This window comes from Cervus elaphus, chromosome 23 (genome assembly GCF_910594005.1).
Source record: "Cervus elaphus chromosome 23, mCerEla1.1, whole genome shotgun sequence".
Lineage (NCBI taxonomy): Eukaryota > Metazoa > Chordata > Mammalia > Artiodactyla > Cervidae > Cervus > Cervus elaphus.
This window is the reverse complement of record NC_057837.1, coordinates 34,254,874-34,279,402: the sequence shown is the minus strand read 5'-3', so window position 1 is coordinate 34,279,402 and position 24,529 is coordinate 34,254,874. Positions and strand designations below refer to the sequence as shown.

The window sequence follows — 24,529 nt, the reverse complement described above, 5'->3', positions numbered from 1 at the left end:
TACTTTTTGAGAGTTTTTCAGATCAACTGCTCCATTCTTTTTTTTACTTTGAAAAATGTATTAATTTATTTTGGCCGTGCTGGGTCTTCGCTGCTGCTCACAGACTTTGGTAGCTGCAGCTCTCTGGCTCTGGAGCCCAGGCTCAGGAGTTCTGGTGCACAGGCTTAGCTGCCCCACACCACTTGGGATCTTCCCAGACTAGGGGTCAAACCCAAGTCTCATGCACTGGCAGGCAAATTCTTAACCACTGGGCCACCAGAGAAGTCCCATGCTCCATTCTTTTTAAATGATTGCATAGTATTCCTAGGAATGCCTTTGGATTAATTTCCAGCTTATTTGATAGCCAAATATACTTTTTCAAGTATTCTAAAATTGCTAACCTTTGCTAGCATAGAAAAGGAATCTTTGCAGTTAACTGATTATTCCATAAGAGCAAGTGAGAATTTTGAAACTTACAAAAGTTCTAAATACTCTCATTTTACTAGACATGCATTTTAAAATCCAGTGATAAGCTTAGAATATAAACTGTTCTTGCACTAACATGGGAATTTTAAATAAAAAATGAATAAACACACATGTATTTTTAATACTAGGCATGAAAGCGCTTGAATAGGTCTCAGGATTCAAGGATGGAATTATTAATGTTTTAATCCAGTATGGAATTTACTATATATTCATATATGTTCTTCATTAGTTCATTTAAGTGTCTTCCTGTAGATTCTAAAGCACAGAACTATCTGTATGATTCCAAGCAGTGTGAATACGCTGCCTATTTTCAAAAATTTTTAGTCTTGGTGAGACCAATTCTTATATTTCCAGTGGCATCATAAGGTGACACAACTCTTTTCAAAAGCATGCTGATGACAGGTTTAAAAAGATGTAACCATGTTCATTTCCATTGACTAAATAATTCCAATATTAAGAGTATTTCTCTAGTAGATGACAAAAAACAGTGTTCATTTTTCACATAACAACAACAAAAAACCTGGATGTAATGTAAATGTTCAACAAGATATAACTGGTTTAGTAAATTATAGTATATCAATTTGAGGAATGTTACAGTTAAGTAGGACTAAGGGCTTCCCTGGTGGCTCAGATGGTAAAGTGTCTGCCTACAATGCAAGAGACCTGGGTTCTATCCCTGGGTCGGGAAGATCCTCTGGAGAAGAAAATGGCAACCTACTCTGGTACTCTTACCTGGAAAATCCCAAGGATGGAGGAGCATGGTAGGCTACGGTCCATGGGGTTGAAAAGAGCTGGACACGACTGAGCAACTTCACTTCACAGTTAAGTTAAAAAAAAATTAAAAGTTCAATCATAAAGGCTATGTGCCTACCTGGGAAAATGAATTTTATATGTTCAATGAAAGTAGGATAACACTAAATTATACACCGTTCCTACATACATATATGGCAAAAAAAACAGGCATTATTGTAATTGTATAAACCACATGTGAAAAGTGAACAGTCCTGACATTGGGGCAGGGGTAGGGGTGACTGTTTTCATCCCAAGCATTGTGTGATGTTACAGCGTCTCCCCAGACCTCTCCTGAGTCCATCCCACCCTCAAGCAGAGCAGGAGGTCGAGAGAGAAAACGAATCGGAACCGCACAGGGTGCAGAGGTGAGCAAGGGAGCAGCACTGCCTGCAGACCTACAGGTGTTCCGGATCCTCACTCCTGACCAGCTCCTCCCTGACTCAGGACTCCATGGGGAAAATCCCACTCACATCCTTATTATAAATTCCTTTTTCTTGGGCCACGTTGTTTTTTATTATTCCCTATTTTTAAAATTGGGTTTCCCAGATGACTCAGCGATAAAGATTCTGCCTGCAAAGCAGGAGATATGGAATCATTCGATCCCTGGGTGGGGAAGATCCCCTGGAGAAGAAAATGGCAACCCACTCCAGTATTCTTGCCTGGAGAATCCCAAGAACAGAGGAGCCTGGCTGGCTACAACAATTTTTTTTTTTTTAAACTGGAGGATAATTGCTTCCCAGTGCTGTGTTAGTTTCTGCTGTTACGCTAATCAGTATGTGTACCCTCCCTCCCACCTCTGCACCCCCCCAGCCCCAGGCCATCACAGAGCACGGAGCTGAGATCCCTGTGTTAGACAGCAGGTTCCCACTAGCTATGTATTACACGTGGTAGTGTATATATGTCAATCCTACTCTCCCAATTCATCCCACCCTCCCCTTCCCCGCCTGCGGCCACAGGTCCATTCTCTGTGTCTGCACCTCTGCTCTTGGCTTGACCCACTTTGAATTGGTATCCGTTACAAATAAACCAAGAAAAGAAGAATTTTTAATATTCCTTTCATAATCTGTAATCTGAATTTTTAAAAGCCCACACACGATCTAACTGCATTGCAAACAGTGCTACTCATTCTAGGAAAGGGAGTTCACTTACTGTGTAGATAGATGTTCTAGAGATAATATAGCTAATGTGAGCCAATAGTATTTCTAGACAACCTAATTGATGATAAACAAACAACACGTTAATATCATCTTCTCTTTTTAATTAGAATCATTTCACCTATACCTTCAGTGGCATTTTCAGGGATAAAAATTATCTTATCCTTTAGCCTGAACAGAAAGGCACTGTGTAGAAATGCTAGTAGATTATGCTCTTAACATCTGACTCTGATCTTTGCCCAATAATTTGCTTTTGTTGTAGTACCAATCATTGACTGTTTGCCATGCGCCAGGCAGCATGTAAAACTTCACATGTAATATCTCATTTGCTCTTCACAAAGTCCCCCGACCAGAATGATGAATGAATGGCAGGAGCTTTCAGTCTTTTCCATAATTAACCGAGTGTGCTTCCCATTAGACAGGCATTGCTTTTGGTATCCGAAATACAAAGATGAAGAGCCTCAGACTAGGCAAGGAGAGAGATGTAAAGCAGTAAAGATAGTCAACGCTCACCATAATGGAAGGTACGATGTGCTCTGAAGTGGGTGAGGGAATTACCAGCTATGTGGGGCTGGTGGTACAATTCTCAAGGACTCTGATACAACTGGGGAAGTGCTGAGATAAAGTGAAAACTAGGGAAAGAAAACTGGCCTGCCTTCCTGAAAATGTGAGGTAAACTGGAAGACACCAGGATTTGAATGGAGAGGATATGAGCTTTTGTGAGTTGGGCTGTAGTAAATGTGATAGTGGGGGAAAAAGGCAAGTATTAAAAGATACATTGGAGAACCTTTTAAAAAGTATTTATTCATTTAGTACATAATTTTGAGGTCATACCAAGTACTATACCATTTCTGTCCTTTATCGAACCCATCTTTGCATGAAATGTTCCCTTGGTATCTATAATTTTCTTGAAGAGATCTCTAGTCTTTCCCATTCTGTTGTTTTCCTCTATTTCTTTGCACTGATCGCTGAGGAAGGCTTTCTTATCTCTCCTTGCTATCTTTTGGAACTCTGCATTCAAATGGGAATATCTTTCCTTTTCTCCTTTGCTTTTCACTTCTCTTCTTTTCATAGCTATTTGTAAGGCCTCCTCAGACAACCATTTTATCTTTTTGCATTTCTTTTCCATGGGGCTGGTCTTAATCCCTGTCTCCTGTACAATGTCACGAACCTCCGTCCATAGTTCATCAGGCACTCTGTCTATCAGATCTAGTCCCTTAAATCTATTTCTCACTTCCACTGTATAGTCATAAGGGATTTGGTTTAGGTCATATCTGAGTGGTCTAGTGGTTTTCCCTACTTTCTTCAATTTAAGTCTGAATTTGGCAATAAGGAGTTCATGATCTGAGCCACAGTCAGCTCCCAGTCTTGTTTTTGCTGACTGTATAGAGCTTCTCCATCTTTGGCTGCAAAGAATATAATCAATCTGATTTCGGTGTTGACCATCTGGTGATGTCCATGTGTAGAGTCTTCTCTTGTGTTGTTGGAAGAGGGAGTTTGCTATGACCAGTGCGTTCTCTTGGCAAAACTCTATTAGCCTTTGCCCAGCTTCATTCCTTACTCCAAGGCCAAATTTGCCCGTTACTCCAGGTGTTTCTTGACTTCCTACTTTTGCATTCCAGTCCCCTATAATGAAAAGGACATCTTTTTTGGGTGTTAGTTCTAAAAGGTCTTGTAGGTCTTCATAGAACCGTTCAGCTTCTTCAGCATTACTGGTTGGGGCATAGGCTTGGATTACTGCGCTATTGAATGGTTTGCCTTGGAAACAAACAGAGATCATTCTGTCATTTTTGAGACTGCATCCAAGTACTGCATTTTGGACTCTTTTGTTGACCATGAGACACCACCCTTATGGCAGAAAGTGAAGAGGAACTAAGAAGCCTCTTGAAAGTGAAAGAGGAGAGTGAAAAAGTTGGCTTAAAGCTCAACATTCAGAAAACTAAGATCATGGCATCTGGTCCCATCACTTCATGGCAAATAGATGGGGAAACAGTGGAAACAGTGTCAGACTATTTTTTTGGGCTCCAAAATCACTGCAGATGGTGAATGCAGCCATGAAATTAAAAGACGCTTACTCCTTGGAAGGAAAGTTACGACCAACCTCAATAGCGTATTAAAAAGCAGAGATATTACTTTGTCAACAAAGATCCATCTAGTCAAGGCTATGGTTTTTCCAGTGGTCATGTATGGATGTGAGAGTTGGACTGTGAAGAAAGCTGAGCGCCGAAGAATTGATGCTTTTGAACTGTGGTGTTGGAGAAGACTCTTGAGTCCCTTGGACTGCAAGGCGATCCAACCAGTCCATCCTAAAGGAGATCAGTCCTGGGTGTTCATTGGAAGGACTGATGCTGAAGCTGAAATACCAATACTTTGGCCACCTCATGTGAAGAGTTGACTCATTGGAAAAGACCCTGAAGTTGGGAGGGATTGGGGGCAGGAGGAGAAGGGGACGACAGAGAATGAGATGGCTGGATGGCATCACCGACTAGACAGACATGAGTTTGGGTAAACTCCGGGAGTTGGTGATGGACAGGGAGGCCTGGTGTGCTGCGATTCATGGAGTCACAAAGAGTCAAGACACAACTGAGCGACTGAACTGAACTGAACCATGTACTAGGTTGGTCATAACTTTCCTTCCAAGGAGTAAGCGTCTTTTAATTTCATGGCTGCATTCACCATCTGCAGTGATTTTGGAGCCCCCAAAAATAAAGTCTGACACTGTTCCTTGGAAAGAAAGTTATGACCAACCTAGATAGCATATTAAAAAGCAGAGATATTGCTTTGCCAACAAAAGTCCATCTAGTCAAGGCTATGGTTTTTCCAGTGGTCATGTATGGATGTGAGAGTAGGACTGAAGAAAGCTGAGCGCCAAAGAATTGATGCTTTTGAACTATGGTGTTGGAAAAGACTCTTGAGAGTCCCTTGGACTGCAAGGAGATCCAACCAGTCCATCCTAAAGATCAGTCCTGGGTGTTCATTGGAAGGACTGATGCTGAAGCTGAAATGCCAATACTTCGGCCACCTCATGCGAAGAGCTGACTCATTGGAAAAGATCCTGATGCTGGGAGGGATTGGGGGCAGGAGGAGAAGGGGACGACAGAGGATGAGATGGCTGGATGGCATCACCGACTCAACGGACATGAGTTTGGGTAAACTCTGGGAGTTGGTGATAGACAGGGAGGCCTGGCGTACTTCGATTCATGGGGTCGCAAAGAGTCGGACTCGACTGAGCAACTGAACTGAACTGAACTGAACCATGTACTAAGGCAGTATTAGGAGCTAGTAAGACTACTGCAAGAATGTATAACCTGAAACAATTCTACTACTAATATAAACACTGTATGTGACAGTGTTTATATTAGAAATCACAATTATGCTTTATATTGCTTTTAATATTATTATATTACTTGCTAATATAATCTGGAAATGTTATCTTGCATCTGTGCTTCGTTTGGATAGTCACAGCTTGTATTGCTTTTACTTGCTCAGTTATTCCTTTATAAATGATTATTCAAGAGGAAAAACAAACTTTTAAAATTCTCTTGATATTTGCTGTTCTGCTCATCCCCTCATCCCCCATGCTCAGAACACTAATTAACATCATGTACAACATGGACACTCTTGATTTAAAAAAAACCTTTCCATGGCTACAACTCATCACTATAAAACCTTAGCATCTTCATAGGATTTGTTTCCTGCCCACCCACCTCTGTAGCCTCTTCTGGAACATGTGGGTTTTTCTGTTCGATGCATTCATTCTACTGGACTTGCCACCTCCCCCCACCCCCGCTCCACAATACACTTTCATCTGGAGATTTCTGCCTATATTGTGACTTCTGTCTTTAACAGGCTTCTCTCCTCCTCCTCACAAATTCCATCACTTCTTCAAGACTTCCTTGACTCCAGGCAACTTTAGGTGTCTCTCGTGGACATTTATGCAGCAGCCTCTTTGTCAACTTGTTTATTACACAATCCTGCAAAACTTCTTGAGGCTGGGGACCAAATTAGGCATTTGTAGCCTCACCCAGCACCTGTCACATTAGAATACAGTCAAGAACATTAGGTGGAGGGAAAAAAAAGACTATTAAGTGAATAAATGAACCAAAGGATTATTATTAGAACTTCTATGTGGCCCAATGTTAAATGTTATATAAAAAATAATGACCACTTAGTGAAATGCTTTACAGCTGCTTATCAATTAAGATGCACTGATTAATCAACACAAACATACTTCTCAATCATGAAGCTTAAAGCTTGCATCCTTTGGGAGGCATAGTGCCCCCCAAAGATGTCTATGCCCTAATGCCATGGGCACAGAATGGATGTATATGTCAGGTCACCAGGCAAAGAGAAAATAAGGATGCAGATGGGGTAAGCCTAATCATAATCAGCTGACCTTAAAATGGAACGATAACTTGAATGAGCCAGGAGGACCTAATCTAATCGCAAAGGCCCTCAGACGTGGAAGAGGGAAGCAGGATTAGAGCCAGTGATCGGGCAGCATGACAAGCATGGGCTCTGCCCGGTGCTGCTGGGTTTGAAGATAGAAGCTGCCCAGGAGTCGAAGGATGGGGAGGGACCTAAGAAGCTGGAAAGGGCCAGGAAATGGTTTCTCCATTAGAGCCTTCAGCAGAAACCCAATCATGCCAACACCTTCATTTTGGCCCAGTGAGCCCCATTTTGGCTTCTGATTTCCAGAAATGTAGGATAATGTATTGTGTTGTTTTAAGCCACCAAGTTTGGGTGTTTTTTTTTTTTTTAACAGCAGCAACAGGAAACTAATTCACATACCTACACCAAACAGGATTAACTTTGGCTGCATGTGACAGAAAACCTGAGACAACAGCAGCTGAAAAAAGATGTAGGTTGACTTGTCTCTGTAACAGAGACCTGGAGGCAGAAGTTACAAGCTTTCCTGTGGCATCAAGGACTCAGGCCCCTCTGATCTTATTGGTGTGCCTTCCTTAACGGGACTCTGGCCAGCAGGTCTGATTCCAGCCAGCAGGAAGAGAAGGAATGGTGAACCACTTCTCCTGAGAGACTTCATCAACCAGCACATCACTCACAGACCAGGACTGAGCAGCACAGTAGCAACGAGGTAGGTGCACGGACCATTCCGGGGGCCATGTGATAAGCGTGGGTGGTCCCATTATTAAAACAGGGAGAAACTGATGGGAACAACCACCTTCTCCATCTTACTACTGAAGCACTGCTTCCCCCGGCCCATTGTTTTAAGTATATAAAAGTAGTTTCTCTTACTTTAGATCAACTAAGGCAGGGGGCTTCCTGACAAAAACAGTAACTGAATAAGTGTATGTCATAGACTCCAGCACATTTTTATGCAGCATCTGCCAGGTTTTGCATTTTCACTTATTAGGACATGAGCATATGCCTGACAATGATGACATAAGGCATCTACGTCACATTCAAACTTTAGTGTTGTAATTCATGGAAACAATTCTTGATTAGAAATAGGATAAAAACACATTTCTAGGTGTGTACAACTCAGGGGCCTGGCAGGCAACAGATGGCACACTCCAAAGGTAAATCGAAGAGTCTGATAAAGAGACCACTTACAGTGATGTGGGAAGGCATTAGAGGAACCAACGAGGGATAAGGACTCACAACTATAAGGAGGAAACCATGACCATCTCCAGTCTGAGGGGACGAAGGGAAGGAGCCATTTCTGGTACTTGCCGAGACCTGTAGCCATGGGACAGGACTGTCTGATCCGAGCCATGGCCTTAGGTAGAGGAATGAAGTTCCTGCCAAAAGCCACAGACAGGCAGGAGGGCATGTGGGGGAAGGTGAAATTAATATCCTGACCTCTCTCTCTTTCCTTCCTCTGATCATCTGCCAATGCCTCCAAACTGGCTCAAACTGAACAGAAAGCAAAGGGCAAAGGAGCCTGGGGGATGTGGTCCACAGAAACCAGCTTTTCATGGTACAGAAATGCAATGAAGGAATTCTGAGGGTCAGAGGATAACCAGCATAGTTTTTCATTCTTCATAATACTTTTCTGTAAAAGCATTTTACAGGGCGGGGATGATTCAAAAAACCTTGAAAAAAAACAGAAGGCAACTGACCCAAAGAGATCTGGGATAAAGATGAAGAGAATGATTAACACATGAGACAGTCGAGAGGGGCACAGGTGTGATCTATTTATTTAAGACAACAACGTAGAGCAAAGAAATTGAGGTATAAGATGAAAAACTGAGAAGTGCCTGATCAGGAGCCTTAAAGCTGTGGATCTATCTGAACATGGTGTTTCTAATTGCCGACTTTTCCATGTGAGCTTAACACAATGATGGGACATTTAAAACCTGATACTGACTGCAAATATTCTTAACATGCATACTGAAAGGATGGAATAGAGGCAATGATTATAACTGAAGGTCTGTGGAATACAGAAGGCCAGGACTTTAGGTCAAAGAAAGAGCAATATTCTGTAGCAGAACCAGTCAGCTGCAAAACATAAGCGAAGATGCCAGAGAAAGGAAATACATTGAGACAAAAGGGAAAAAACACCAGTAGAAACCTGATATAAGACCTCTGATACCACAAGATTCTTAAAATGCCCTCAAATCCTAAACATGTCCGTTGCTTCCCCATCCCTAGTACAAATTACCTACCTATAGTTGTTAAGTATACGAGAAAAATGCTACTCATGTTCATAAAGGATTTCAGTAATAGGTGACCTATCTTCTGTAGAGGCAGCCTTGGAAAGCAATCGTTTTAATTATTGTGATTTTATAGAAACTACTTCTTAGATGTTTATTAACTGCCTTCAAACATTCTGTCTGCATTTATTTATACTTAACATCTGTTAGAAATGTTCCTGAAAAACTGTCCTCCAAATAAGAAGCCCCATGGGTTAACATTTCAGGAATTTATATGAAAAATAGGAGCCTTATTCCCTAGAGAAGGAAAACCTGTTTCATGATGCAATATATATAATAAAATCACATGGAGGTTTGGGGACACCTGTCCCTATTACTGCCTCCTGGGAGGCCTCATTAGAAAAGTGTGTGTGGGTCCTTAGGCCAACCATTGGTTCTGCATCACATGGCAGCCATGTTTGCTTCCAGACGCAGTGACACACAGTTGCCCTGACTCCCTGTGAACCACACATCCAGGGTCACTACTGAGCCACAGACTGAGAGCACCTCTCTGCGGGGCTTCTCCATTCTTTCCTTTGATGGATAACATGTCTCAAATGGATTCTTTTCAAGACTTTAAGATTTTTTTTTAATTACAAGTTAATGTAGTCAACTTATTTCATGAAATATATAATCTTTCCACGAAAATAACTGATTTCTTATTTTGACAGATTGTAGAATATTACCCTGGAGAAGGAAATGGTAACACACTCCAGTATTCTTGCCTGGGAAATCTCATGGGCAGAGGAGCCTGGCGAGCTACAGTCCATGGGGTCGCAAAGAGTCGGACACAACTGAACAACAGAAGATGCACACACAGAATATTATACTTCTCCAATATGCTCAGAAAGTGAGGTACGTGGAAATCATATGCTCCAAGTGGGACACCATGAAATATGCACATTTTAAACTTAACTATGTCAAATTTTATCCTACTGTATACATGAATCTTACATGGAATGTGAATAGCAGGTGCAAAGGATTTATGAAAAATTTATAGAAAACTCAATATTGAAAATATTCCACTGATTTACATTTTCCCTGTAAATTTAGAAAAGATTACAGTAATTCATTTTTAGCAGAATACCTCTCCTTCAGCATGTGCAATCCCAGTGCTCTCCAGAAGCAGTGTTAACATTTCAGTGACATTAAAATTAGGAGTACACATTGAATATACATTGTATAATGACACCACAAATACTAAAAACCAACAGTACAGCGCACATGTTAAACTCTAACTAGTATCCCCATCTTGTTTAAGGAAACCTAAATTTTGAAGTATAATTGACTAAACAAACCTAAATCTTAACACATTTATTTAGAAATTCCTTTTCTAGAGTTTTTCACAAGATTTTTTTCCAATTCTTCAGTTATATTTAAGAGATAAGCAACCATCATATATGCATCAGGTTTAAAGCAGCACTCTATTCTGAGATTTACTTTTGCCTGCTTTATTTTCAGCTTAAGAGTTCAATAATTTTGGGAACATCATAGTAAATAAAATGCATTTAAACATATATTATGTTTACAATCTGTTATTGTTCAGTTGCTAAGTCATGTCTGACTCTGTGTGATACCACAGACTATAGCATGCCAGGATCCTTTGTCCTCCACTAACCTATTACTACAGCATTTTAAAAAAATTGAAATTCTGTATTAGAAAGTTTGGTATATCAGTATTTCCTGTGCATATTTAAAAAACAGAAGTGAGCAGGATTAATCATTTAGGGGGAAAATGACTGTGGAGAATCTAAAATCGACAGCAATTATTCTCAAAATAAGGCAGGATATAAATGACAATAAATGGCTTTCACATCCATAATTTCAACAGCCCCTAAGAATTAATGTGATGAAGGCAGATAAACCACCCTTAGTTTATAGCCAAGAACAGATCCAGAAAAGGTCAATGGTACTAACTTAAAAAAAAAATTACTTATCAAGTATCTGCTATGTGACTAGGTACCCTACCAGGTACTGAGGGTACAGAAATGAACAAGCAAGCAAAAGGGGGAAAAAAAGGTATCTGTCTGCAAGGAGCTGAATAGTCTGGCCCAAACTAACTAAACCAGTAACCACTAAAGACAGTTTAACTCATGCTTGGTTTATTCCTTCACTTTGTATCTGATTTCAAGGTGAGGATAAACACAGAAGGGGCTTCCCAGGTGGCTCAGTGGTAAAGAATCTGCCTGCCCATGCAGGAGACACAGGAGATGCAGGTTAGATCCCTGGGTCAGAAGATCCCCTGGAAGAGTAAATGGCAATCCACTCCAGGATTCTTGCCAGGATAATCCCAAGGACAGAGGAGCCTGGCAGGCTACAGTCCATGGGGTTGCAAAGAGCCCGACACAACCGAGCACACTCCCATGAACACAGAAGAAAGCTTAGTAGGTGGATCAGGACAGGTTACTTCAGTAAAAGGTGTGATACTTCCTAAGTTTAAGACTAAGTGAAATGTGTGCTTGAGTTAGAAAGTACTTTTTTTTCCTTTCTGGCTGGGTAGCTGTAAAAAGGGTGTGTGTGTTGAGAGGTGGGCAGGGTGTGTGTGTGTGTGTGTGTGTGTGTAGAGGTGGGGCAGGGTGTGTGTGTGTGTGTGTAGAGGTGGGGCAGGGTGTGTGTGTGTGTGTGTGTAGAGGTGGGGCAGGGTGTGTGTGTGTGTTGAGAGGTGGGGCAGGGTGTTTGTGTGTGTGTGTGTGTGTAGAGGTGGGGTAGGGTGTGTGTGTGTGTAGAGGTGGGGCAGGGTGTGTGTGTGTGTGTGTGTGTAGAGGTGGGGCAGGGTGTGTGTGTGTGTGTGTGTGTGTGTGTGTAGAGGTGGGGCAGGGTGTGTGTGTGTGTTGAGAGGTGGGGCAGGGTGTTTGTGTGTGTGTGTGTGTGTGTAGAGGTGGGGCAGGGTGTGTGTGTGTGTGTGTTGAGAGGTGGGGCAGGGTGTGTGTGTGTGTTGAGAGATGGGGCAGGGTGTGTGTGTGTGTGTGTTGAGAGGTGGGGCAGGGGTGTGTGTGTGGGGGGGCAGGGGTGTGTGTGTGGGGGGGGGCAGGGGTGTGTGTGTGTGTGTGTTTTGAGAGGTGAGGCAGGGATGCCCGCAAAGGATAAAGTCTAAGCTGATTCAGAAGCCTGCAACTGAAGAACATTATATAGCTCTTGGGAGGGTAGGGAAAAATCACCACTTGAACCAAGCAATGCATGACCCTTATTCTGGTTCTCACATGCACAAGTTCGGTGAACATGGTATTGCGATCAGGACTGCCTGTACTTAAGATGATTATTAAGAGTGATGATTCTAGCTTTGGTACTGAGGAAGAGACCAGGCACACAGACATAATGTACAGCAAAGAATAGTTACAGTCCCCTTTCATGCACCAATAAATAACACATCCACTTATCAAAATGCCAAAGCAAACGTGGGAAAGAAAATTTTCATCTATATTCAGGATTAAACTTTCTAATTTTAAATTACTAGACTTCAGCTGTAAATTTATTTCAGATGAAAGGTTTGGAGAGATTATTAATGAATCTTCCAAAAGCCTGGATGGTGTTCAAAAAATTAACATAATAAAAAAGTCCTGCCATCGTCATGACAAAAATCATAGGCATAAATTTGTTGAGCACCTAATGTGACAGCACTGTGCTAGGTTGACTGTTACTTCTAATACTTTGTGACGTTTCAGTCTTCTCAACTTCTTTAGCTATCATCTCTTACAATGTTCATTTATAACTCTTTATTATTCGAAACACAGCTCAGCTGTATTCTCTCAAGTTGGTCCCAAAGACATTTCCTCATTTGAAGGCAGGGAGGAGGGGAGAGCGAAGTCTCTACTCAATACTGAAGACGTGACCTTCTTGGTATTTGTGCTGGTATCTACGTGGTCTTTCAGAAATCCCTGAACTTGTACGCAGATCGAGATAAGATCGCCATCCATCACCTGCCAAGACCACACCTGCCAGCCCTCGTTTCACTCCCTAAGTTTCTGCACAGCGACCGCTGCCCACCCAGATACTAAATTGTGGCCTGTTAACACCCTAACTCTTTAAGTCTGGGGGCCTCGGATCTGGGCGATGTACTGGGGAGGGGCGGGGGGAGCAGGGCAGACGTGGCCGCAGGGAGAAGGGCGCGGCCTGGGGGCGGGGGCGGCCGAGGTGACAGCAGGTGAGCGCCCAGCGCGCAGGAGGAAGTGAGACAGGCCGGCGTGGGGATTACTCATTCCGCTTCACCGCCGAGGTGGCTCGCAAGCGGAACTTCTCGCCCCTCTTTCGGTCCAGCTGAACTTCTACCTCGTTGAAGTCACTTCCCACCCCCGGTTTGCTTGGCGGGGGGGGGAACTGTACGTCCGAGGAGGGGCAGGGAGTCCGACGTGCGGGGTCAGGTAGTTTCGGGGCGCCGCGTGTCCCGAAACAGCCGCCCGCCGCTCCCCAGACCCGCCTGCCCGCCCCCCGATCGCGGGGCATCCCCGGGCGGCCGGGGTTGCGTGAACCGCCCCCCCACCACGCCCCCCGTAAGGCCGAAGGAGGACAGGTTGATCCCGCCACTCCGGGGGCGGCTCCGAGGGCACGGGATGCCTGCGAGAATCAGCCAGACCCGAACGTGCCCCTGGCGGCAGCAGCGGGTGTGGCCAGTTCAGAGCTCCTATTTTACCTTTCTCGGCTCCGACGGCCAGTCGCCCTCCGGACCACGTCCGCACGGTTCCCCCGCGCCCCCACCCCGCCACCCCCGCCCGCGACACCTGGAGGAAACTTTTTCCTCGCCCCTCCATGCAAACTCAGCTGCTCCCCCGTCTGCCGCAAACCGTCCTCTCCCTAGCAACAAGGTTCCGGCCGTAGAGCGAGTGGCTCTAGGTGTAAGGAAGGTGATGTCGTAAAGCCGCGAGTGTCGTAAACCAGGTGCGGTGGGGAGGGGGGAGGGGTGGAGGCGGAGGGGCGGGGGGGGGAAAGGGGGAGGGAGGGAGGGGGAGGAGGTGACTCGAGCATTTAGACACAAGCGAGAGGATCATGGCGGATGGCCCCAGGTGTAAGCGCAGAAAGCAGGCGAACCCGCGGCGCAATAACGGTGAGTGGCGGAGGGGACCGGGGAGCGGCGGAGTCAGGGGGAGCCGGGCGGCCGGGGCGCCCCCGAGGGCGAGGGGGGCGAGCTGGGCTGGGGGCGGCCGGGCAGGGACGGGCCAAGTGGAGTGGGAAAGTAGAAAGTAGTGCTCTCTGCCCCCCTCCGGGCCGCCGCCGCCGGAGCCGCGCCGCGGCCGCCCGCTCTCCCTGAACCGTTATGTCTCTTACCTGGTCTCTCCGCCTAGCGGCTCCCGCCGCCCCTGCCGCCTCGCTGGACCGTTAGCCGCCGCCGCCGCCGCATCCCCGGCGCGGGCGGGCGGCCGGGACGCGGCGCCCACTTTTCTGGGCTCGGGGGGGAGCGGCTGTTGCTTCTTTCCGCACTTTTCCCCCACTCTTGTGCCCCCTCGGCGCCCCCCTCCCCGCCTCCTCGGCGCCCTCGGCGTTTCGTCCCCGCGGCTCCGAGGCCCCGGAGCCGAGGAACTAACTTGTGCCCGACGCTTGCCCGTGCAGAGTGGCTTCCGCGCGCCGCGGCCCCGCCGGCGCGGTGGCTCGGGCCCCGCGGCTTGGCCGGGCTGCGGGCGCGCGGCAGCGGGACGCGGCGGCCGCGGGCTGCGTGTCGTCCGTGCGCGCGTGTGCGCGGAGCGCGCGGCGGGCGGACGGGCCGGGCCGGTGGCGGTAAAGTTGGGAGCGGCCGGCAAGGCGCGCTCGGCGCGGGACGGGGCTTCACGGTCCTCGGGGTGGGGTGCGGGTCCCTTAAGCGCCCCGAGCGCGGTCCGCGTCCCGCGGGGAGCCGGCGGGCGGGGCGGGCGCGGAACCGCGGCCGTGGGAGCCGCGGGGTTTGTGTGTAGGGGGCGGCGGCGGCGGGTTGGCAGAGTTGTTACCTGGTTTCGGGACCGGGAAGCACCGCAGACAGGTCCCCCCGCCCGGGAGGACGCCTCCTTCGCGCGGGGATGGGCTGCCGAGCGTGCGCCTCCCTTGTTCTCTTTCGGTTTGGGGAAGTTGTTACCTGGGCCGGACGCGCAGGGCGTGAAGCCGGCGAAGGGAGCTTGGATGGCGCTCGGGGTCTCGGGTGGAAGGAGTGTGGGGGAGGGGGGCGGCCGGACCGACGGACGCGGGGCGCCGCTGCCCGCCGGGTTTACTAATGAGAGCTGATGCTGCGCGGGGAGGGGCGCACCCCCCCCCCCATCTGCCTGGCGTGAGAGTTTAGAAAAATAACAATAATAACGGGAGAGCGAGCGAGCGAGCCCCGAACATGTATTGGAGGGTTGCACACTCGCCCTTTGCGGTGGGGAGAGACGGTGGAAGTTGGTTGCATTTCTGCTTATCTGGGGGGCGATGCTGCGCCCGCCCGCCCGCCCGCTCCGCGGCGACCGTCTGCTGGTGGGTATTGTCTGGACAGTTCCTGCGGCGACAGGGCCGAGGCCGGAGCGCGGCCCCCGCCCGCCCGGTACCTGTTTGGAGAATAATGGGCGGCTACGGCCCTGCCGCTGGCTGCGGCCGAGTCTATATAAGGAATTGCACGGACCTAGCGGACCGAGGGGCTCGTATGGGTTCCTGCGTTATTTTTAAAACGAGTTTCTGAGAGTAGGGAAATAAATGCGCCTGGAACGGGATCGCCGTATCCTCCAGAAAATGAGGAAATACGGGTTTAAGTCAAAACTCTCCGGCGCTCGCCCCACCCCCAGGCCCGGGCTCCCTTTCTCCCTCCCCTCCGGGATGCGAAACGCGAGGTTTTGTAACCTTTCCTGGCAATTTTAGATTTTGTGTGGGATTTCCTGTCTAGAAGCAGATACGGAGGTTTTTAGGCGGTTTCAAGATGTAAACGTAATTTTAATTTATTCGAGCCGACATTGAAATCGCCGCTTTCGTGAACGGTCTTAGTTATCCAAATACACATTTGCATTTTAAAGACGTCTGTTAAGTGATGATCGATAACTAATATTTGGCGTCCTCGTTGTGGAGAGATGACTTGTTACGGCCAGGAGCGGAGCACAGGCTATTGCAATTTTAATTTCCTGTTTTAGCGTCAAACAGTGTGTGTGCTATATTGAGCTGTTGCTGTTGCTGATGTGGCTTTATGAAAGGTAAGTTGGTCTGGAAAGGGCTGTTCGCGTTTTACCTTATTTAAAATGTTCATCGCCAGAGAAAGGGGCTTTTCTTGTTGCTGACGACATGTGTGTGACATGTGAGTCTGAACCACCCAGCGTCTGTGCAGCTGCTGTAAACATGTTTACCTGAGCAGGAAAGGATGGATTTTTCTTCTAAAGATCCTGGGATGTGAATATTACACCCATCAGGCATATCAACAGATGACTTAAGGGGAAAAAGCGATCCTGAAAGGTACTTGAAATCAACAGGAAAGAGAGCTGTTGGATCGCTGCAGCAAATGGCAACTTGTGCAGGTAGAAAAAAGATGGTGTTTAGTTTTTCTCCTGCATGTATGTCAGCCCCCTCCTGTCTGCTGCTTTCGTTCTCAAGGGAGGGATTTATTTACCACGCTTGCTGTCAGTGTTTTTCCTTTGTGTTTAATATTAGAAAAACAGATTTGGGGATGTTTAGCACAAAACGTCTTGTCTGCAGTGAGCATTACTCTCAGAAAACAAAAGGTGTTTCGGATAGCACTGTGCTACTACAGGTATCTTCCATTTTCATCACTTTTGGCTCCGTCCTTGTATTTCTTTTTGTTCTCAGATGCATTTCATCCATTGCTGATTATTACAGCCACGCTATTTGATTAAGCCTCCTGATTTGCAAATTAAAAATGAAGTTACATGCCATTGTGTTGTGAAACCTCAGGATAGGTGCTGGTTAGGATTTCTTAGCAACGCAATCATATGTAAGTTGCAGTTGTTTACTGGAGAGAATCGCTTGGAAAAAATGTTAACTCTTCAATCTTTTTAATGAAGGAATAAATGATGTGATGTATACAGTGGGAGATAGTCATGGAGGTGCTTTATGCTGTAATTTATATGTAAATAATTTTTTTGTTCATTTTGAAATAAGGCATGCAGATTTTCTGCTCAGCCTCCAGTAAAATATTTTAATTTCTTCTCTGGAATACATCTGCAGAGTAGGATATTCATGGGAGCATCAAGTAATGTGACTTGACAGGGGCAAACCAATTGAGCAAGGTTTGACGAAAGCATCAAACCTTATGTAGTAACTTTACGGTAATGATGTTAGTTGTCTCTAAAGGAGTGGCATTAGAATGGCTTAAATTGATTTTTTTACCATTTATAATGTAATGCTTTGTTTGTTGTATTTTCAAAATCTGTCTTCTCATTTTCCACTTCTCTTTGTGGTTACTTTTTTTTTTTGGAGAAGCGTACTCTAGTCACTAATGACCCACACACTGGTTAATTCACCCTGGAGGGACTAGCAGGTACATCTTCTGTCGTCTGCATTTCTGCTTGCTGTCTTTGGAAATCACCAGTAGAGGATGCTAACAAAAATGATTATTGCTTTAGTATACCATAAACCTGCCGTATCTCCTGTTGATTTGGGACCTCTGCTTTGATAGGGACCTTCCATGTAATTCTGGGTCTTAACCGTTATTTAAAACTAGCCCTAGGTAAATTAGGCATAAGCATTTTCTAGGCTGCCAGGACTGGAAAGAAGTACGATTGTTTTAGCTTGGATAGTTTTATCAATTTGATCTTTTTGAATCTTGAAATTGAGGTTGCTATCAATTTAGTCTTGCTTTAGACCAGTTGTATTACTGCTTTCTTAAAGTTTTATGTTGGTAGGTTTGGAGAAGAATATGTAATGATTTGTCCATATTTATTTTACATAATTACTATATTTTTTAACTCCCTTTTTCATTCATAGTAAGATCTCTGGGAATATATACTTTTAGACATTAAAGATGTAAATGCTTGAATATGGTAAGAAAATTTCAAATTGATTGGTGATACTGTGTAATTATTTTTTCATAATTTATGTAGACTTGAACTATACATGGGTTGGCAGACAACTTCTGAAGAAGGTATTAAACAGCGGTTACTCAGATGTTAGTGATTTTTAGATATTGTCTTTCCCGCCCCTTCTAATTAAGATTCAGAATCAGGTGGTACATAAATTTTAAATTGACCAACTGAAAATTAAGGAATGTACATTTGTTTTGAAGTTTTAAATTCATTTAAAAATCTTTGCAGTTTCTTAATTAGTATGCTTGTATTCAGAGAATTCTTACTTTTCAACAAATGTAAATTGATACTATAATTTATATTGCACAAGATTCAGTGTATTTATAGCTTTTCAGTCTGTGTCTATATAATTATGTTAATGTAACTGTAAACTTTTGGAATTCCTACTTAGGTCAACTGTCACAAATATTTATTTCCCTAATTATTTTTAATGGTTTCTCTATTAATGCACCAACACCATTACCATAATGCAATTGTAATACTCTTTATCTTGAATTGTAGGAATTCAGGTAGAAATTAACTGCATTATCAGGTAAACTTGTGTGAATTTCTCATTTTAGGGTGTCATAGTTCTTCAAGAGTGTGTGTTTGTGTGTATAGTTTCACATTTCCTGACGTAGTTCTTCAGATTGCTTTTCTACCAGTTCTTAAGACTCAATAGTGAATAGTGTTGGTTTACTTATTTTTTTTTTTTGATGAACTAAGGAACTTTACCATGAAGCTATGACATGTGCAGTTGTAGCTTGGAGCAAAACTTAAACTATCTTATAAATTGGAAGCATCAATTACTTGTTAAGATGACTCTGATATAAAAACATATGGAATATTTGGTTATTACTTTCTCTTCTTTCTTGTAGACAGTATTTTTAAAAATACCATACCCTGTGTTTGCAATTTTGATAGCTTTGAAGCATATGGTAAGAAAGTTCTATCAAATTGGAAATGATACATTTAAAATAACAGCATAATTATTTCTCCTGGTTGTGTTTTTATTTTTTTCTCCTTTTTTGCTTTCCCTTCTATAAATCACTTCTAAGCATGTGATTAGAGCCAGATGTAAACACAGATGCAGTATCATGTGGAATTATATCACTAGCTACTCTTAACTACCTGTCGTGAATTACAGAAGAGGTAAAGAAAAATCACACAGATTTTGGGAGAAGATATGCGTTAATGTGCAAAAGCGCAATGGGAGGTTAGAGGACTTGATGAAATGATAGTAGTATTTAGGCGTGAAAAAGGGGAAGATCCTCTAGAGAAGGAAATGGCAACTCACTCCAGTGTTCCTGCCTTGGAAATTCCATGGATAGGGGAGCCTGGTGGGCTGTGGTCCATGGGGCCACAAGAGTGGAACCTGACTTAGTGACTAAACCATCACCACCACCACAATCCTTGCAGTATGATCACTAATTTATGGGGCAATGTCTCTTCATTTCCACCAGACCTATAAGCTAAATAAAGTTCATTACTGGCATAAAATTTAAAATTTTTAAAGTGCCTTAATTAGGAAATAAACTGCAATATATTAAAAATGAAATAAAATATAAAGTGAAAATACTTTTTGAAAGACTATGTTGTGCATATAACTAGCTAAATAATAGCTAAAATAGGTGTATTGAAAGTGGAAAATAAATGGATATACACAGAGTAGGAAAAGTTTTGCAGCAACCTTGGTTAAAATGAAATGTGACCTTCTGTATAAGCTTTGGTGTAGGAAATCATCTTTCCTTGGGATGCGACAGTGGCGGCTTTTTTCTTATTTTTTCTAGTTTTACTGAGATGTAATAGACGCATAGCGCCGTGTAAGTTTAAGGTGTCCAATGTGATAATTTGATACACATATGTATTGCAGTGTGTTGACCACAGCAAGGTTAGTTAACACACCCTTCACCTCACATAATTACCAGTTGGTTGTTGTCATGATGAGAACATTCAGCCTCTTCTCTCATAGCAGCTCTCAAGTACAGCGTACAGCACTGTTAACTAGCCGTCAGTTCCCCGAATTTCTTTGTGTCATAATTGGAAGTTTGTCCCTTTGACAAACATCCCTGTGGAACAGTGCTTGAAGAATGATAGCTGTAAAGGAAGCATTCTTAGGGCATTGATTTTACCAAATACAGTTTTTAAGTATGTTGTGTGCATGATGGGGGTGGTTTATGCTGCTGGTTAACCTGAAACTGGGTGTCTTGAAAGTATGGCAGTATACTTAAATAGCAAGAGGCCCTCTAGTAGATTGTGTTCAGAGAAAAAAATTAATGTTTACAACCCACTTCATTAATTTTGTTAGAACATACTTTGGAGAATATCATTCGGGTGTAGATAAATTGAAAGATTCCAAAAGTATCAGCCAAAAAAAGTATTCAAGTCCATGCTTGTGTTAATAGCTATGAAATGTTATTAGATTCTTTATTCGTTCTCTAAGAAGTTATTTTCCTCTTGTTTATGTCTTCAAACATTTCCTTGGTATTTAATAGAGGTCCCGTGTAGACATAGAGAATGCAGTTAATTGTCCACATACGTGTTTTCCTATAATCAACTCTGTGGATTCCTGAGACTTGATGTGAGGGCTTCAGAGTCTACACTGTAGCTGTTGGTGGAAGACCTCATAGCATGGTGGCCTGGGGGACCTGCAGGAACAACTGTATCTGTGCTGGAATTATTAGGAACAGATGTTTCGTGACCTCTTAATTCCCACTCCCCTTCCCCCGCCCCTTCCCCATCCATATTTAAACTTCAATGTGGATGAAGATAAATATGGGAGTGATGTCAATTTCTCATGTTTATTATTCTAAAAATATTGCAAGACGTCCCTTTTCTCTTTTAATAAGTTCCAGTTTCAAAATTTTAGGTATATTGTAATTTCAGCTTTTAAGATATTTTAAATATTGATTTCAATTTTCTTTTTGTAAAATGTGACATCACTATTCTTCAGATACCTCGATTACTATTCATGGTTACCAAGCTACAATACAGTCTAATTCCTCTTATTTTTAAGGCCTTATATCCATTTAATCCGCAGATCTAATTGAACGCTTATTTGGTTTTTTTGTTAAGTCCTCAGAATGTGATCAGTTTGTTGATTTAAAAATTTATCATTCTTTTGGAATCTTAACATTTTTAATATGGAAGGGACCTTTAGGGAATCGTCATTTTTTATCTGAAAACTGATAGAGTCGAGCTGAAATTTAGGACCTTCAAGTAGAAACTTCATAAGAGACTTTAGCATGTGTATTAAGAAGGGGCAGTGGTAATGGGTGGAATATGTAACATCCTTCATGAAATAGAATGCCTGAGCCTGGGTTCCAGTTAACCTTACTCTACTTAGAAATGGGAAAAGGCTCTCTGAACATCGCTGTATCTCTAATGTTTTCTCCTTTCTACCCTAAAAAAACTAAGTTACTGTTCACTCCTATTGCTACATCCTTTTCTAAATCTCTTTTGATACTCTTTTTTTTAATTGGGGGGAGGGAATAGTTGGAGCAGGGAGAAAATAATTTAATGTGAACAAATACTAATTAAATTAAATGAAATCTTGGAGCTGGAGGGATTTGGGAGAATTATCCAAATGTATTTTTTTCAGATAAGTAAACAGATTCAAAGAGGAAAAAGAACTTTGCCAAATTCTATTACTAGTTTGCTTGGATTTGGTTACAGCTTCTCAGGCTAGTAGCTTGATATGCCTGAATCGGACCGTTTTACCTATGAAGATAACAAGGAAGAAGTAGAAGTCTTGAATTCTCAGATTTATCATAGGAAAAACCAAAGGTATTTTGTGAAATACTCAGTTGTCTCATAAAAATGGATTTCTAATTTCTTCCCATAAATCCATCAAAATTGACAGTTGATGTGCTGACTTCATCTAAAACATTGCAGGTGCAGAGTTGGTATCATGTTGCTTAGAGGCATATTCCTCCTATTACTTGGATTGTGATTTTCCCTCTTCATTGCCTGCCAGCTTCCATTCACTCTCTCCTTCCCAGCTCTCGTTTGTACCCAATCTAATGTGTTTTATGTATGTTCTTGACTGTTTCGTTGTAAAATTATCTAGTTCTTTGTTTTGCATCCGTATAACTGATATTTTGCTGTATGTTTCCTTCACTTGGTGTTGTTTGAGATCTGTTCATGTTGTTGTAAGTACATGTCTTTCATTGCTTCTAGCTGTGTGGCATTTTATGGTTTGCTTCAGCACTTAACAGTTACTTATCAGTTCCCTAATAATGGTGACCCAAATTGACTCTAGCTCTTGGTTACAAATAATTCTGTAAAAAGCATCTTTCTACATGTTGCTAATGATTATGAAAGAGTTTCTCTGGGAACATATATCCAGGCATCGTATTTCTGAGTTATAGGTTAGTCACATATTATCACTAAGTTCTGCCAGATTATTTCTGAAATGGCTACACCAATTCTTCCCTTCACCAGTGTTAGATAAAAATTCCCATTTTCTCACATTTTTGTCAGCTTTTGGTATTGTCCAGCATCTACATTTGGCTAATTTGACAGTTTAAGTAGAATATTGTAATTGCTTTATATAAAGTATAAAACACATTTCCCTATTTTATAGGCAGGTTGATTGTTTCTTCGTGTCCTTGCTAGCCATCTAAATTTCCCTTTCCAGGTCTGACTTATTCATACTCTTTGCCTTCTTTTTGGTTGAGTTTCCATTTGTTGATTTCCTGGAATTCCTTGTGTATTTGAGATAGTAATCCCAGTCACTTGTTGATGTTGATTATGCTATGGGGATCCCCAATTGTATTATACATAAATCCATCATATTTTTTACTTTATGGTTCATAAGATATCCTTTCTAATCCATAAGTTATGATGATATTTTCTTAGATTTTCTTCTAATAGTTTTGTGGTTTTACCTTTCATACTTAGGGCTTTGGTGAGACTGTAGTTCACTTTTTGAATATGGTGTTTCTTTCTGAAGGGGAACAGTTAGTTAAGGATTTGGGTTGATCCTATAATATACTACCTGAGTGGCCTTGACTAAGAAATGAAGTTTCTTAGTCTCCATATGCTTAAATTCCCCTGTATGTAAAACGGGAATGGTAACCTTAGAGTTTACCTTAGGTTGAATAAGATGTATGAAGCCCTGAGCTTAATACATGTTTTAAGCATTCAATAAATTTTGTTTAAAATTTTATTTATATTATTAGATTATTTGCTTTAAATGCATCTTGAATCAACTGACAATTTCTTATTCTCTTGTCCATAATTAACTTTAACTGATACAGTAATAACAGCAGCCTAAAAGGATATTGTTTTATTATTATTTATATTTATTAAATTTGTTTATTGTTTGTATAGCTTTAACCTTAAGCATTGCTTACTTGTTCTGGCCTTAAGAATATGGCTGGCTGTTAAATCAGTAGTAGAATAGTAACATGCCCTGAAGCTTCATCTTTCAGGTATCTGTGTATGTCATTTAGAAAGGCTGCCTTGGACTCTCTTCAAAGGACATTTTATTGCAAGAGACCTCACCATATTACCTTATGTATAGTATTGACCTGAACTTGCTACTCTGCTGCCTAAAACAACCTAAGCCCAAGGAAGCTAAGCTTCATATTTCCGTAATTGAATGGCATAAGGAATGTGGCATCCACAACTTTTCATGGTTTCATTCATTTAGTTTGAAAATAATATGGAATAAGACAGTTATATGTCTCCCTAAAACATACTGTGTTCTTGTGGTTATAGATCAAGGCAATCCTAAGATAAAAGTTAAAATGCGACTCTGTTTTTAGTGTGTGTTAATAAGTTTTGTTGAGGTTTAACTTAGGTGCAGTAGTATGCATGTACATTCTGATGAGTTTTGACATACCTGTGGTTACCTGTGTAACCACCAACAGAATCAAGATATGGAATGTTTCCTGCATCTCCAAAAGTTCCCTTGTACCTTGTCTCTGTCAGTCATCACTGCCTCTGGCCCAAGCCACCAGCAATCCGGTTTTGATCTTTAGAGATGAGGTTGACCGTCTTAGAGTTTTATATGAGCAGAGTTGTAGTGTGTGCTCTGTCTGCCTTCTTTGGCTCAGCACAGCGTTTTCATTGTGTTATAGCGTGTATCAGTGGTCCATTCCTTTTGTCTTGCTGAGCAGTCTTCCTTTGTGTGGTAGAATTGGATTTTCTGTTCACTTGTAATGGGCTTACCACAGGCAGACCTTGGAGATACTGCAGGTTTTGTTCCAGATCACCACAATAAACTGAGTATCACCTTAAAGTGTCACACGAAGGTTTACACTGTCCTGTCCTCTTAATGTGCAGTAAGTAGCATTATGTCTTAAAAAACTGTGCACACCTTAATTAAAATAACTGCTGAAACACACTAGCCATCATTTGATAACACATGATTGCCTCAAACCTTCAGTTTGTTTTTGTAGAAAAATACAGTGACTTTGAAGTACTGTAAAGTCAAACACCATAGAACGAATTATGCCTGCATTTGGGTTGTTTTCCGGTTCTTTGCTGTAGAACAAAGCAGCTATGAGCATTCACA

The 24,529-nt window shown here is 42.8% G+C and overlaps 1 protein-coding gene and 1 long non-coding RNA gene across 8 annotated transcripts in view; one reads left to right on the top strand and one right to left on the bottom strand.

The window, feature by feature from the left end:
* Positions 1 to 14,736, bottom strand: part of LOC122681394 — a 166,204-nt gene extending 151,468 nt beyond the window's left edge. The window contains exon 1 of the long non-coding RNA XR_006336957.1: positions 14,330 to 14,736. This is a non-coding gene — a long non-coding RNA (uncharacterized LOC122681394). The remainder of the gene's footprint in view (positions 1 to 14,329) is intronic.
* ZEB1 (zinc finger E-box binding homeobox 1) overlaps positions 13,971 to 24,529 on the top strand; it is a 192,307-nt gene continuing 181,748 nt past the window's right edge. For 4 of the 7 annotated variants that reach the window (XM_043883425.1, XM_043883421.1, XM_043883424.1 and 1 more), the window contains exon 1: positions 13,971 to 14,108. In XM_043883425.1, the coding sequence (XP_043739360.1) occupies positions 14,051 to 14,108 (58 nt within the window). In that variant the 5' untranslated portion in view covers positions 13,971 to 14,050. Of the gene's footprint in view, positions 14,109 to 15,460; positions 16,186 to 24,529 lie in introns of those variants that run through there. The other 3 variants (XM_043883423.1, XM_043883422.1, XM_043883426.1) reach the window with 2 other exon arrangements.